Source organism: Myzus persicae, unplaced genomic scaffold, assembly GCF_001856785.1.
Source record: "Myzus persicae strain clone G006 unplaced genomic scaffold, MPER_G0061.0, whole genome shotgun sequence".
NCBI classification, from domain to species: domain Eukaryota; kingdom Metazoa; phylum Arthropoda; class Insecta; order Hemiptera; family Aphididae; genus Myzus; species Myzus persicae.
Genome location: NW_019104255.1, coordinates 483,285 through 501,027, shown reverse-complemented (window position 1 = coordinate 501,027; position 17,743 = coordinate 483,285). Strand labels below are relative to the sequence as shown.

Here is a 17,743-nt window from a genome sequence, read left to right as displayed (position 1 = left end):
TTCATCTAATGTCTAAATAATTATTACTTTTTAAAAACAATACAATATTTTACAATACAAAAATCAAACAACTATTAGTTATTATTGTAACTTTATCTACAAATAAAATTTATTTAACAATTATTTGGTTTAACGAAATGTGTACAATTATACATAATATTTATAATTTTATATACAATATCGCTTGTCATTTGAAGTATCAAGAATAGAGGGCGAGGGAACTATTACTACAGATCTTAAATTTTATTCAGTCTTATTTCACGACAAAAGAAAAAAAAATTACATTAACATTTTGAATGTAGAAAGGCACAGTTTGAAGTTTTACAGAAACCTTGTTTTGCATAATATTTACATAATCGACCACCTACTCTTCCATTGCCTGGATGACCGCCTCTCCGATTGTATGGACCTCCTCTATTACCTCGTTGATTATTACGGTTCATTTTTCCTCGATACGAGTCGTAATTACCACCCCTAGGATTGTCCCATCTAGTGTGACCACGGCCGCCACCGCCTCTTTCAAAATGTGGTGGGCCGTTGTTAGGTTGTTGTTGGCTCCAATGTTGATCGTGTTGCATTGGAGGCCCAGGTGGACCCATCCATTGGTCTTCTTGAACAGGTGGAGGATGATGTTGTTGTTGTTGTTGTTGTTGTTGTTGTTGTTGTGGTTGTTGTAGTGGTGGTGGTGGTTGCTGTTGCAGTGATAGAGGTTGAGGCTGTTGTGGCATCTGATCGCCCATAAACATCTGATTATTCATCATCATCTGGTTAGGAGGAATGTACATATTGTTTGCTGGAGGACCCATTCCCATCATATTTTCAGGTGGCATACCCCAATTCATTTGATTGCCCCCAAATACTGGGAATTGAGGTTGTGGTATCATCATATTGGGCATTGGCATTACATTGTTCATTCCAATAGGAAACTCTACAATGGGAGGCTGATCACCTTTAGATTCTGGCCAAGAATTACTAACATAATTGTAAATAGGGGCTGTATCCCCCGACATGTCTTCCAAAGGAATGTTTAATGGTTCAGAGTATGGTACTATTTCCATTTGATCAGGTTCTTCTGGTGAATCCGGTATCCTGTGTAACATAGTTAGGTTAATAATATTATCATAGCGATTTAAAATTGACAAAATAAACTTACATATTTCTAGTGAAGTAAATAGCTTGCAAAACTGATTGTTCTCTAAGAGTCTGTTTCTTTTTTTCTTGACTGCCACTACCATGTTCCATTTTTTCTTTACCAAGCTCTTCTGGTAAGTCAACTAACAAGCTATCATCTAAATATCGCCAAGGTGTCTTTGATTCCATATTATCAGCAGCATCTAAACAAATGTATTTATTAGTATTACTCTTTTAATATTTTGGGATAAGGTGTAATTTATTTTTTAATTTAAACATCTTACTTAATTTTCGAACAGCAATGAAATTTTGTCTTTCAACATCTCGTTCATGCATTTCCATAGCTTTAAAGTTCTTTGTTACATTCACTAAAACAATTTAAGGAATATTATATACATTTTTTTTTTAAATTTAATTATTTTATTTAGGTGAATTTTTCATAGAACCACTTCATTTAAATTTAACCAGCAACAAATATTGATTATGAACTAATAACATATCAATTTTAAACTGAAGTCAGATATGACTTGTACCTACACAATATATATATCTTGTACCATATAAGGTGTGCTTATCGATTTTAGATTTAATTTAGGTGGTACATTGCACATTCTATACATGTGATGAATTTATAACAATAAAATGAGTTACTTCGTAACATAATGTAGCCAGACGGAAAAGGGCCCCGGGCAGTAAATAAACAACCCCCCCCCCTCTCTAACTAATATTATCCTTGTGAAAATTCAAAATATACACGTAATATTGTGGGGACCGTAATCCCTCATACCCCCCTCCCCCTCGAAATTCGGCATTGAGGCAGTTTTAGAAAGTCATATTTTAGAATACCGAGTTTTAGAATACCAAGTTTTGGAAACACTATGTTTCAGAAAATAAAACTTTAAGAATACCAAGTAGTTTTAGAAATACTGTTTTAGAATTAATAAATTCATCTACATTATAATTAGAATCGACGACTATTTATTTATATATTTTAAATATTTAATTTTTTTTTTTTGATTTTCGAAAACATGCACCCAAATCCGCAATTCAACGCTTATGATGGTACATCAATTTAGTGGATCAATTAAGGAAAATATTAGTAATAAGTAACAATAATAAATAAGTAACAACTAAACAAAATATTTTGTGGGTACAAGATATCATATCAAAATCTAATAATAAATAATAGACATACCTCTTTCGGTTTCGTCGTGTTCAAAATAAGAAACTTTCACCAAATCGTTTTCTTGTTTCCACGAAACCGATTTCTTTGACGATTTATTTCTGACGTAAACCAGAACACTTCGCATACCACTTTTGTTGTCATTGCAACTATTGGTAGTTGATTCGTCTATAGCTTTAAAAACATTAAACATTTTATTAAAATTTAAAACACATATGGGTAAATGAATAAAATAAATAATACTACTTACGACTTTTGACTTGGTTTTTTTCTTCGGGTTCATCAGTATTGAGCGACTCGTTTGTAGAATCCAATAAAGTGTCTCGATAAAACTGTACAAAATAAATTAAAATGAGATTATCGAAGACACATTATTTATTAGTTCATTTTTCAAAAATGCTGTATACCTACCTTTAGTTGTGGTGGCTTTTCAACTAGCGGTTCAACATTTAACTCTGGTTCTGGATCAGGGGTCACATCATGGGAAGTAGTATTTTCGGCCGATAACGGTACGTAATCCGAAGGCGTGTTCAATTCTGAAAATGACGGCGACTCATCGGCGTTCGTCAAAGGTTGTGGCAAAACTAATGAATCCAAATCCAACGTTGATGGTGAATGTACTGGAGATCTCGGTGGCGATGGTAAGTCAGGTTTTACAGGCGACAATGGGATGGTGGATGGGGGAGAGTCTTGATTTTTTTTAACAGCATCCGGTTTAGGTTTCCGTTTTTTGGGGACTTTTGGAGCTGAGTTTAGAACATTTAACATTGCATCCATAAACAAACCACTCTCTTTGATTTTAGCTAATAACAAAATAAAACAAAACATAAGTTAATTTTTATAAAAAAAGAATCCTATAACCACATATTTTCTTTTATCAAATAACATATTTTATACATTGGTTGATTCGTAGTTTGGAGAATATCAAAATTAAATGAATTAGGTTACATTATATTCATAATATACAATATTTTACGCGTTAATAGACATAACACAGCCATATAATAATATTAATAAATCATGGCGTATTCAATTTCTCTAAATGTTTCGATGTTCAAGTTAAAGACGTAAAACAATGTCGTAAATACAGAAATTTTCAAGTAGGTAGGAACAAAATAATGTGCATTTAATAAATCCAAGCAACTATGAAAACAGCTATTGGTAAACGTAACAGCACAATCGTTGATTTGCTGTTCAAAATGTAGTTTTTCTTTAAATCAAATTAAATTTAAAAAAAAGCTATGATACAACATGTGTTAATATTAATATTCAATACACTTAACAATTGGGAATAGGAGAAATGTTGATAAATAAAAACAATACATTATGTTTAAATTTAAAATTCTTTATTCACGCATTGTACAATGTAATAAGTAAACAAAATTATGTTTATTTTAATTCTAAAATAACTATATTTTATGGTTTTAATATTTTCACCATTGATAATTAAATTGGCTATGAAACAAATAAAATTAGTATAACAATATAATGTACAAAATACGTTTTAAATGGGTAAATTAATTTATAAGTATTTAAATAGTACCTTTATGTTATTTTTAATCATTGTAAAAATAGGACATCATTATTACCAACATATTTAACTAACATAACATCATATAAAATCAATGAAGTCAAACCCAGATAAACGTGAAACTAAAATTTGGATATTATTTTATTGTATATTTATTTGATTTGAATTTTCCAGCATGTACTAGCAGTACAATATTTTTCTTGTTTATTTCAAATACCTATTTAATGGCATCTGTAAATACTAGATACACAGATTTTTAAAATTAAATAAACAAACCAAAAAACTATACAGAATGATTATTTTAAAGAAAACATTCATTATATTAAAAAGTATTAACGTTTTAGGAAATAATTTTTTCTTTTCATAATTTGAATTCGTTACAAAACTGAAATGTTAAAAAAAAATTATATTTTGAGAATAACATACATTTTTAATTTCATATTCTCGAGCATTTTATATCTTTCTGTGAATTTCAATTTTTTATAAAAAAATAATTTTTCAAACGAACGGTTACTAGGTTTTAATAAAAATTAAAGTTTGGATGAGCGGAGTAGTTGATGGACATTTGTTGGAGTATCTGATGCCACACCACTAGTTCCCACTCCTATTCATCTACATTTTAAATAGGTAGGAATAATAACCAATTAACAATTGTGTTGAACATATTCAGTGAGGTCCATTATCTTCTTGAAGAATAAATAAAAAAACACTTTTTCAACATTTATCAAATTAAAATATTCAGAAAAATATTCTGTTTGAAAATAAGTACGTTATATTAATTCAAGTTAAGGATGTATGCTATAATTTTAAAAAATAAAAACTTAAACCCTGATAATTTTTTTTCAAAAATATTGATTTTTAATAACTAAAAAAATTTTTTTTCAAAAACGTTAATACTTACGTTTTACTAGAATCTAACATGTCTATGAGTAGTAATAAAAGGATCGTCCTGGACAACAAAATTGTTCACGTTTAATTATTTTAGGGTTGTTTCTGTTTTAGATTCATTCTACTAAAATATGAAAACATGATCAAGATCTTTATTGTTGCACCTGCAATATTTTATTACATAGCTAACCGTCACTCGAAGTGATGTTTTTCTTTGGCGCATGCATGCATCATTTAAAGGGCTTGAGGAATCCACGGAGACTGCGCGACGGAGTGTTCTTTTAACCCACCTATATGATAGACCGAGGATCGAATTGAAGCCTCATTATAGCTTTTGTATTATAATATTAATATTATATAGTACATTCACACGATTTCCATATGCTGTGAAACCCAGGGAGGCGTACTTCTTAAGCGCCGCTACTTAATACCAACTTACGTCTATACTGACGGTGATACTTGAGGCTATTATTTATGTCACAGAAGAATATATTATTATCCCCAATCCTTCTATATAAAAGGCACTCATTCATCAAATTTGGTTCTCAGTGCATACAAAAACTGCTAAATCACCTAGTGTCTAGTATCTTCCAATACATTTCAAAGAAAACAATTAATTTAAAATTGAAACTAATTTTAAAAAATTATCTATTGCTTAAAAGTTGATTTTGATGTCTTAATTTATCAATTTACTTTTTTATAAATTAGTTTTCAGATCAGTATTTGTAGTTATAGCTAAATAATATAGCTAAAATTTTTTTTTTTTTTAACCCTAAATTGTTAATAAAATGACGTACGTTTATAGTTAGCGAATTCATCGCAATACTTCTGTGAGGTCTTTATCTGATACAGCTTTTTGACAGAGACATTTTCTTATAACCTTACGTATAGAAAATAATATTTTGAGTAATAATGGAATGTTTCAAGTTTCAAGATTGATATTTTTTTAATTGTCTATAATTTATATAGTTGTGTATAACTGAATAATAAGTCGTTATTCTAAATTTCTACGTGTGAATATTAAATTTCATTGCAATTATAACATTAAAAACCATATAATAAAAGACATTTTATATAAACTGTCCAGCGAGAGAACGGGCCGCAGGTCAACAAAAATGTTTATTTTGCCTATCGCTGCGTGACACCCAGCTACTAAATAAAGCAATACCATCAAAACCGGTTCCACTAAGGCAAGGCGTGGGGATGCGCAAAACCGGGAAATTATCTCGGTAGCCTACAAACATTTTTAAAGCTGTTTGAAAAAATTATCAATATCGATAAAAAAATAAACGAAAAAAGTAAAAAGTAAAAGAGCTGGTATAAGTGGGTAACGTTTTTCTTTACGTTAGGTGATTGTGGACGAAAAACGATTCAGCGCAAAGACAGTCTGTCAACCTATAATATTACTAGGTAAGTATATTTTATGAAGTTATTGTGACCAAAGTAGTATTATATAAGATTAGGCATTAATACTACAGAAGGTCAAATTCATTTTTGTCGAAATGTGAAATGTCAATATGTCATTGTGAGTATACAAAATATAATAATTTACTCCCTTTTGTAAAGTCAAAAGTTTCAAGTATCCACAATTAATATCTTTAAATTGCAACAAAATAACTAAAAACGCTATTATTGACTTAAGTATGGAGTTTCGTCCAAATTTGAACTGAAAATACTATAAAAAAACATTTTGTCAACATTTGAACTTCAGACGCTCAAACAAAACTATAAAGTAGATTTACCCTCGACTTTTTGTATTAATATTCATTAACAACATCCTATGAACAACCTTGTATTACCTACAATTTCAAATTTTTTGATCGAGCGACATTTTTAGACATAAAGAAGACATTTAAAGAATGAATAAAAAAAGTCATAAACTTATAAATAGCTCAACATGAATCAAAACATTTTTAAAATTGTATGGTTTGTAGACAATGCTATAATGCACATCCAGTGAAAATGTCATGTATATACAGTATTTTTTTAGTTGCACAAAAGGCCAAAAAATATTTTGAGTAAAAATTCCTGTTTTCCTATTGCTTTTTTTTGTTTTTCACGGCACTTTTGAAAATTACTGGGAATTTTGATCTCCCGATTTCACTAAGTTCACTTTCTCATCGGAAAGGATAAAGCTCGGAATCTAAAGTGCCATATTTTTCCAAAAAAGACAAAATATTTGATGAACGGCAACTAACAACTTATTCGAATTTCAATTTCTATGTAAAACAATACTCCGAAAAATTTTCTTGTTTGGATTGAGAAATTAAAAATGCATGTTCAACTGTTATTCAAATAAGTTAACATGGTGTAGTACAATGCCATACACTAATGTATGTAGACACTAAAATGGATCACCCTGTAAACCGGTGTCTATTTAACGTGAAACATTCATTATGTGAAAAAGTATTCATCGGTTTGAAAATATATTCTGTACACAATTTTAAGCCGTTACAAAACCATATTATATTATATTTTTAATATTTTGTACCACCCTTAATTTTACTTATTTTAAATGACATCATATAGTGTGAATTTACAATTTAAAAGCAGAATATTTATCGCAATACTGCAATACATAAGTATCAAATTTCGGAATGGTAGTTTATGAGTTATAAGTAATTTAAGTTTAGATGAGCTGAGCGGAGCAGTGTACCGCAAAATATTGGTCCACTTCTTCATTTTTTACAACTGTTAATAGTTAGTAATAACTAAGGCTGCAAGGATTTCGATACACTTAGTGTTGTTTTCCAAATCTGGCTAGGAGATGCTAGTCTTATACCATACAATTTTCATGTGCTTTTGAGTGACAAAAATAAATGTTAAGGTCATATTTTTTATTTTATAAGTTTTTGAATTTAAAATTTTATTTTAAGATTTTTACATAATTTTTGTATAAATTTAACAAACTATAACTATATGTACAGATAAATAATGGATATAATCTAAATCTATACAAAACAATAATAATTTATTGAAATAATTGTATTTCCAGATAAAAGAAGTCCAAAACGATCGTTCGATCGGTAAAACGTTTTAACAATTCTTTAAAATGTATAGTCATTACTGCCATTTAAATCAAATTACATTTTTTTTTTAAATTGATATATTATTATTTAGAATTCATAAAATACTTGTCCAAAATTAAATTCACAATATGTATTGAAAGACTCCGAAAAATATTCTGCTTAAGAATATGAAATTAAAACTGTATATGTTGTCATTCAAAATAACATTTTCAAATCCATCAATAATTGTTGAAATAATCAAATGAATCACTCGGTATATAGGATAATGCCATGCGGCGGCTGGGCTATGGTTGGTAATTTTTTTTTTATCGATATTACGTATGTTTAGAAAATCAAATAGTCGTCAACAATCTTTTTTTATAAAAGTTGAAACAATATTATGTAACCACTATATAAAACAATCTGCTTGTAAAACTATTTAACACATTAACACTGTATTATAAGATAAATTATAATATATTATTTCTTGATATTCTCAGCTTGAGAGTTCTATCAAAAAACAATATTTATCTTTTACCCCTATTTGGGGCCGAGCGTATGGTTCAGGACAATATCCCACTTGTTCCAACCTCCCGCAGTTCCACGTCACAAGAGTAATAATGAAATTGTATCCCCTGTGAATCTATTCGTTAGAAAACCGTCAAGGTTTACATTATGCGTTAAAAAATAACTTACATCTACATATCGTGTCAGTTCAAAGAATTTACATACATAATATTATCTAGTCAACTTTAACTCGGTCCTTTCATTTTATTACTGACTGGTAGAATCTAGCATGGTCAAGTTAAATGGAATTAAAATTTGATTTGGAACATACATCTACAATTGACATTATTTTATATTAAATATAATATGATAAAAATTTATTTTTCCTTCATTACAATTTACAAAATTAATTAAATATCGAACATAATATGAGTTCCTAAAATAAAAGACGCTTTTTTTATCTAACCATATATTGTATAACACAGAAATTTAATAAAATAAATTTAATATTTGAATGGTTTATCTGATTATAGAATTTTAAAATATACCCAATTTGGGGCATTGTTACTATTCCAAAAATAGTTTCTTCAAAAAAGAGCACATTTCTGAGAAAGACGATTCGCACATCAATTCATTATTGTGCGTCCAACATGCAAATTTGTTATACAACAGGGCTCCTCTAAATTAATGATAAGTGTAATTGACCTGATTATAAAACTGAATTATAAGAATATTATTTGTATAGTGCGTATATATCATTATTTCTTTCACTCAAAAATATTTACTGTTTATATGATAGTGAAAAATATAAAAATTATACGTATCAATATTAACAGCAATTCGTTAGGTATTCTACTTGCCAATATGTACTCGAAGATATTTTTATTCTATTTGTATAGTATTTATTTTTATTTCACTGTAAATCTTAGTATTTAGTATAATTATACTATAGATTCGGAGCAACGATGTTTTTTCTTCAACTTTGAGGATGGAGACTGATCCCAAGTTAGATCTAGTTATTATTAAGGAGTCAAAAGTGAAAAATTCCCAACATTTTTCTAATTAATCGAAAATAAGAAAAAAACATTTATGGTATACAAATTTTTGAAGACATAGTTTGTTTTAGTTTCCGAGTGGAGCTATACATGTATAGATTTTACAATGACGTATAGGACATGAGTACACACATCTGTACACATGATATATAGTAGTTAAAATGCTAAGATCTTCAAATTTGAGGGGGTGGTTTCTAATGTAAAATTGAATCTAGTTGGTACTTTTAAGAGGAAATAATCAAAAATTCTGATTACTTTTAAAAATAATGGGGAAAAACAAGGAAAGCGGGAATTTTTATACAAAACTAGTTTATGAATAAATCAATATTTAGTGTAACTCAAAAACTAATAACCGGAAATAGTTAACATTTTCAACAAATATTTATAATGGTAATATTAATATATATAAAAATGTTCAAAATAGTTTTAAATTCATCCAAGCCACAAAAAAAATTTAAAATAGGTACGTTTTTATTTTTAGGGTTTAAAAATGTAATGTAAGATTTCTTATACATTTTTTAATCAGTTTTAAAAAAATGTTAAACCGTCATGTACAATTTTTATCAGTTTTAAGTCCAAATTCTTCATGGCATTAAACAATCAAAGTAACGAAAATTTATAAAACAGATTATTTTCAAACGATATTTGTTTTAAAAAAAATATTGATCTTTAAAACTTGAAATATTTCAATTATAATCATATTTCAAAATATTTAGATTAATTTTAAGCTATTTTTACTGCAAACACTATAATGTACTATAATCAGTCCTCTAGTAGGTAATAGGTATGCGGAATTGACATATAATATTATTTAATATGATATAAATTATAATATTCTCAAATAATATATATTGTTAATAAATTAGAAGTTGGCAAAAAGGAGTTCAAAATAAAAATTACTAACATTAATTTTAAAAAATTATAAAATATCCTTAGAAATAGAGCCTGACTCGAAACTGCTTTGAATCTATATTTATATGCAATGATTTATCATTGTATTCAAATTTAACACATCCATTACGACTTACTCAATAAAAACTATTAGCCTGCATTTTTAAATTATTGATTTGGTCATAGGCAAAAAAAGTATGTGAGAATAATGTACTTTTCAAGTAATTTGAATAATCAAAAAACAGTTTTTAATTCTTTTAAAATTGAAATTAAACAATTGAAGGGAGTTTAAGGTAAGGGTATAGCTCCTTAACTCAATTATGTATTTCACAAGTTTATAATAATAGGGTATTATTTCATTTGTCTCAAAAACGATTAACCTTTTTGTAAAAAAAGTATCCTACTTTTCTGGATTAAAACAATTATTTTGAATCTAGTCTTCTATTTTTAAGTATTTACAGAAAATATTTTTAATAACAGACTTAAGTATTTTGATGTAAATCATTGCATGCAAAGAACGATACTGGGCAGATATTAACAATCAGCCACTACTTTATAACTTATAAGGATACTTTTAGTACAAAGGTTGAACTACTTGGAATTGTATGCATACAATAGTGCTAATATGAGCTCTTTATTAGCTTACAAAAAAATTTGTATCATGTATTAATTGATAAAATTCGAAAATATTAAATATTATAATTAGGTGGACAAAACAAGCCGAACAATTTTAATTTATGAGATGTCTAGAAAAAAATAATATGAATGTTTTATAAAAATTTCAAGTATCTTTATTTATTCATTCTAACTAACAAAAATAAGTAAAATCGATTGTCAAAAAAATTGTTTGACATATATATACCCATTTTGTGGAAAATTGTTTTTTCACCCTATTATTCGACTATGAGATATTTTTTACTAGTGAATAACATTTTTGGTACATTTTCTACAAGAAAATATGCACAAAAACAAATTTGTCGTTTTGTGGAAAAATTGCTGAATATTTTAATTTAGTACAAAACATAATTTTAAATGAAAAAATGTTACACTTGTGATAAGTTTAAAACTAACGTTAACTAATAACCATCTTATGTTATAACATACCAAAAAATCTGCATAATTAATACTGTTTTTTTCTGTAATATACTCATTTTATTGTCATGATATTGTCTCTTACTGATAACATTTGTACTTTAAACACATAATATATTTAGAAGTTATAATTTTAAGAACTGGAAACTAGATTTTGTTACATAGTAGGTTTCAAGGAACATTGTCAATAATTGGGTAGGTCACCGTAATGGATGTAAGTAAATCATAGTATACAAAAAAATTATTCTGATAAATTAAATTATTAGTTATTTCTTAATCTAAAAGTGCACATAATATATCAGTGGGAGAAATACCATATATTTGAGGAATAAACAACTTAAAATGTATAATGGTTCATAAATATTTTCAAGTTCATTATTTATATTTTTTTTAATTGAAAATAAAATAGCTAAGTTTGTTATTCTTTGATTGTTTAAACAATGTTTAATTTCTATGTAATTTTTGATTCTCTCATCAAATAAAAATTGTAGACTTATTTTTAATATTTTTAAAATCCTCTAAGAAAAAATTAAGTGACCTTGTGTTTAATGTTAAAACCATTTTACAATAAAGAGAAATTCTATGATTAATAAATATTCAAAAACATTAATTGTTTAAACTTCTTCAATAAGACAAAATATTTTAAAAATTATATCATGACTAAAAGTGTATTAATTTGAGTGATCTAATGTTCCAATTAAATCTAGTCAAAAACTGGTGTTGCGTTAATATTTCCAGGCTACTATTGTATTGTATACATATATTTAACAAATTATTGAAAATATGGTATATGTTTGAGTACAAACAGAATCAATATTATACCAAATAACATGTTAATCTATAAGAACTCATAAATATTTATCCTAATAGACATTTAAATTGTTATCTCTCCATTTAGGTATGTAAATACCTATTCAGCATTATATCTTTTACTATTTAATCAAATAATTACTACAGATAACAATTAAATTGATTATTAAGCTTTTACGTAAATACACTTTTTTAAATACAAATTGATTAAAATTAATAATTTTTTTTTTATTAACATTTTATACCTTATAACACTATCCATGTGCAAATTTCAGCATGTAAATCAGTCAATATCTAGAAAAGTATTTTTATTTTAATTTTAAATTTAAGTTTGTGAATATTACACCACATAATACTATAATAAATTAAGGCCCTCCTTTCTTTCTTAAGAATACTGATTTTTAAATTAAAATATAGTGTTATTGAAAGGGTAGGGAGTGGTATACATTTCTTATCTATTATAAAATATTTGAATTAAATCAAATCAAAGAATTTTTAATTTATAATTAATTAATTAAAAGTGGTTACTTAAAAAATTAAGTAGATATGCTTGGAAAAATAATAGTGATAAGAATAAAGAAAAATATAAGGCCATATTTTGCAATTGTGTTGAAGGTTCTAAGATCTCTATACCAAATATTAACTTAGCACTCAGCGTCAATAAGTTAGGTTAGCATCTATCACTTTCCCACCCTTGGTAAACTACCGAGCAACTTGACCATGCCTGATGGTCTGTTTACGTACTGTAAGTGGGAATACTAAATAAATCACAACTCACTACATTTCTTATTTAGTATACAGTAATATTATAAGACAATGTCCATGGCATACATTAACTGAAATGTACATTGACATACTTTATTCATTCATGGAAGCTTATATTGTTATTGTATGCTAACAATGTTGTCAAGCACGTATGTTAATGTAATGTTTGTTGTTTTTTTTTGTTTGCGAGTATAGAAATAGTCAAAAAATATTTACATACCTCAAATAACCTATAATTACGATTTGCGTATTTTTTATCCAGATTTGGGATATTAAAGATATAACTACCTGTTCTTGAATATGTTTATAAATTAACTAAAGTAACATAAACAAAACAGCTAATATAACATCTAAATGTCAAATACTGTTGTAGTGTCGATGGAAAAACAATGATCGCAAGCAGCATCTTCCAAGTTGTCTGTCCATTTTGAAGAACCATAGGTCTTATGTAGAGATACGTGATCCACTTTGAAAGACAAATCTATATTATATATGTTTATCATCTTAATAGGAATATGAAAAAATTAACAAATATTGTATCTGAAATTAGTAATGTGTTTATTTGCACGAGACACGAACATAGGTTGCGTCAGACATGCTAATAAAACTTAAAAACTAATTTAATATCACAGTTTTTACATTCTGTGTATATTTATGAAAATTAACTATCATATTATATTCATATATAGTTTATATAATTCATTTGACTTATTTCAATCCAATGAGATGACGCTTCTCCAAGTTATTATTACCTGGACAAATACAAAATACATGTTATAACGATTTAATCAAAACTAAAATAATTTAACTAATATTCTAGTTTTTGAAAACTAACAATACAATCAGGTAATTCTTAATTAATTTTTATTGATGTATATTCATCTTTGTAAGCATTTAAGCATATTTTGAATTTATATATTATACTATCATTCATCACGAAATTATGCACAAGTAAATTTATTTGGTCTACAGGACAAACATTGTAAAATTGTCAACATTTTCATATTTTGTGAATGGCTAATTTTAGGATATCATTGTAAAATTCAATGTTTTGTGAACATACAAAATTTAAATAGGAAATGCGTTCAACAAGAATAATTTTGAATCTTTAATATTTGAATTGACCTAATATCAATCTTAAAGTTAGGCATATTGTCTGTGTTTAGGTGTTGAATTTTTTATGATAGTTAAATTTGTATACCAGTTACAGGTACCTATGCCAAATATTACATTTAAAAAATGTACATGTATTGCAAAAATTTAAAATATCAATAAATAATAACATCTTAACACAAAAATTGTTTTTCAATCCATCAAGTTTAATATTAGGTCAATTTACATAATTATTACAGCTGACACAAGATTGGTTCTGTTGAATGCAAGTGTCCCATGTTATGTATGTGTCCTAGGGAGAAAACTAATATTGTACTGACAACCTTTCAGAGATGAGAACATTATCTGTGTTTTGATACTACTCCAAATGTTTAAGAATTATAAAAAACATCACGTTTTTACTTTTAAAAGTTTTATAATAGATCTACTCACTCTAATGTTGTTGATGTACTTAACAGAAAATATTATGGTGTCCAAAATTGAAAGTTAATATTTATAAATTATATATTATACCTAATGTGTCTTGATATTGCAACAAAATGTAATTACAAGCGCAAATGTGTCCTAATATTTGAGATGCTGATCAACTGTTACTTAGGTAATACTTCAGTAATGTAACTCAACTAAATGAACAATTTGATCACTAAATTATAATCAAAAACATTCAACCTAACTCAACTATTAACTGTCTTATATTTTAATGTATTGAATACTTATAAAATAATTTGAGATAACAAATAATATACATTTTGATTCTATATTGTACACACATACAAAAAAACCAAATAATTTTATCACTTACCTTATCACCATGTTAGACAGTTTAATTTACAATTTCAAATTTTCAATAGCACCGTTAGGCTGTTTAAGACTTAATTTCCATGTTGTTTGAAATAAGGAGGGTGGGTTTAACTACGAATCAACCATGTGTTAAAAATTGATTTAAGTGTATACATATGTGTAAAACATTGTCATGTATTCATGCATACATACATGGATACACAAAAATATAATAAGTTTAGAGATCATTTCTGTAGGTGTTCCATTAGACACCTGAAGTTTATCCTGAAATGCAACTTGTCACAACAATTATTCATTCATTGTTTTATATATCAAAAAAAAAATATTAGTTAATTAATCAGTGTCAGTGCTAATTTTAATAAACTTTTAGATCTTTGTAGGAAACAATTATGTCGTACTACAGAACAATATGACATTTAAACATTGTTTGAATTGCAGAAAAGTGGCTTTGCTAAATAAAGTGAAATATTTAAGTCAGTTAACATTTGTTTGATATTGTTTTGAAGCTTATAATATCTTTACACTGTAAGTTAACGTATCATGAATAAAAATAATAATTTATTCTATGCATTGAAAGGAACTTCAATCAAATTTTCACTTGAAAATAGAAAGTTTCAAAATTATTCCAAGTTTATATATTATTTAAAATGTATATTAAGCACTGACACTAAAGTTATTTTATCATAACTCAAGAAAAATAAAATATAAGATCTTACGTGGTAGTTTCTTGGTGTCTGAAGGAGAACTTTTTAGTTTCTTTTCACTTTGAGAATCTGATGGAGGTGACAAACTTCTTTTTTCAGCTTTTGATAAAGGTAAAGGTGATAAGCTTTTGGTTGACTTTTTAGATTGCAGTTTAGATTTAGGCGGAGGCGGGGCTTCTTCTAAACCAGTACTTCGGAATTTTGACTTAAAAGTTTTAACAGTTGGTTTCTTCTCACCCACATATTCTTTTTTTTCTACATGAATAGAATAATTTTTTTTCTCTAAAATAGTCTTAGATTCTGGTAATTTAGGCTTAGGAGCTGGTGGTGGTAATGGTCTTGATTCTTTTTTTATGTCTGAGCTAGAATTAGGATCACTGCCCTTTTTACTATCATTGGATAGTTTTAATTTTACATATCTTTCTCCAGATGAAAGATTTTTTAAATTTTGTTTTCGTCGACTTGAATGTTTGGTTAAATTTGAATTATCATTTTCCGTTTGTTTGTCTTCATCAGATTTTTCATCTGTCATTTCTCCAATTATTCTTAAAAATGGATTTCCATTTTTTTCTTTTATGCGCCGTTTTTTCTCTTTGGAATCATCAGAATCATCTTTTATTATCTTTTCTTTTTCGATTTTTGGTTTTTCTTTATTTTTATCAAGATCAACTTTAACATTTAAGATATTTTTTTCTTTTTTAATTCTATCTTTGACTTTTTCATTTTCACATTTATTCTTAGGCTTTTCACTTTTTGTTTTAAAATCTGAGGTAGTACTATCATTTGCTGATTCTGAAGAAACCCCAGTATCTATTTTAGGTGCACTTAAAATTAAATGTCCTCCAGTTTCAGATTTTAAGTTATCTAATGTATCATGTTTTGTAAGGCTTTCTTTATCACTCATCATACTATGCCATTGTTCAGTTTTAACTACTTTTAACCATTTCTCAACTAATTGTTGTGCGAGTGATTTCACTTCTGAAATTTTAATAGAAAACCAATTATTAGAAGTACTCACAATTTCTCATAACACATTAAATTAATTAAATCAATTAGATATTGTTTAAAATTAATACATCAAATAAAAAAACTCAGATAAATAAAATATAATAATTACCTATATCAATATGAGTTTTGGATAACTTTTTGACCAATTTTGGTCCGCCATTTGCTTTCAGTCGTTCCATTGTTACAGGTACAATATGAAATATTGTTAATAGATCCTGAATTAGTATAATATTATCAGTTTCTACAGCATCTTTTAACCAATTATAAATTAAATTCCAACCACCAGCATCCATGAATCTAAAAAAAAATATAATAAAAACAAATTAACTATCATATAGGTAGCATTTATTTATTGAATTAGAAAATGTATTAATACAGTGTGATTTTTTTCCAATTAATCTAGCAATAACATACTACATAACTATATATAATATATTAAATATTTTAATTATGAAATATAAATATAGAACTTGGGGTCCAAATATTAGTTTTTAAAAATAAAATTGTATCTTTTCTGGTTTATTGCATTAGGTAGGTATTATCATTTTATTTTGTTAATTAGTTTTATAATTTTTAAATTAACAGAATAGCTGTAGAAATAGTTTATATTTATCTAAAAAATCATTATCAATAAAGTTCTTCTTTGTAATTTTATTACTTACAAAATTAATAGTGTAGATTTTAAATTCTAGGTAATGAACAGGGCTAAAAAAGTGACATAGTAGCATAGTTTGTGTTAAATTTCTATTCAATGATTCATTCTAAACAAAAAACGATTCAGAGCAGGAACCTAACCCTTATCAGCCAATTCATTTTTTTTATCATATGAAATTAATAAATGTAAGATTTCTAACAAATGTTAAATTAAGACAATATTGAGAAGTACTTTGACATAGGTGACTATTTTTAAATAAGGGATTAAAAGTTACTTTTAGTTTAAAAAAAGGAGCCACTTCCAGTACTGAAATTAGAACTAATAGACAAATTATATTAACTTGATACTATACAAATTAACTTTTGTTGATAAATTAAATATGTTTAAGTTTGAGTTTTAAAAATACTAAATTAGTTACAACTCTAAAAAATATATATAACAAACCATGGCAGATTACAGAAGAAATATTTAAAACAGAATCCTAATTATTTTCATTAGCAATTCAATTTAGGTAATATTAAAAGGGAACTTAAAACTGTGTACATTCACAATCTGCGAGATGTGTGAAAAGTCAATGATCTTTAGAAGTGTGCCTGCATTT

At 26.8% G+C, this 17,743-nt stretch overlaps 1 protein-coding gene across 1 annotated transcript; it reads right to left on the bottom strand.

Moving 5' to 3' along the window:
- Positions 1–142: 142 nt before the first annotated feature.
- LOC111040519 (serine/threonine-protein phosphatase 1 regulatory subunit 10-like) lies at positions 143–16,780 on the bottom strand. The gene is made up of 8 exons (XM_022324454.1): positions 16,597–16,780; positions 15,492–16,457; positions 2,726–3,117; positions 2,565–2,646; positions 2,327–2,488; positions 1,416–1,499; positions 1,154–1,334; positions 143–1,089 (listed from the first exon to the last, which is right to left on the bottom strand). The coding sequence occupies exons 1-8, from the start codon at positions 16,778–16,780 to the stop codon at positions 285–287; spliced, it is 2,856 nt and encodes a 951-aa protein (XP_022180146.1). The 3' UTR covers positions 143–284.
- Positions 16,781–17,743: the final 963 nt, after the last annotated feature.

What these genes read in the sequence shown, in the direction of transcription:
- LOC111040519 (XM_022324454.1), bottom strand. Translation starts at nt 16,780, where the DNA reads ATGGATGCTGGTGGTTGGAATTTAATTTATAATTGGTTAAAAGATGCT. An exon ending in AAAAGCCACCACAACTAAAG is followed by an intron (nt 2,647 to 2,725) that starts GTAGGTATACAG and finishes TATTTTGTACAG; the next exon opens with TTTTATCGAGACACTTTATT. An exon ending in ATTTACTTCACTAGAAATAT is followed by an intron (nt 1,090 to 1,153) that starts GTAAGTTTATTT and finishes TATGTTACACAG; the next exon opens with GATACCGGATTCACCAGAAG.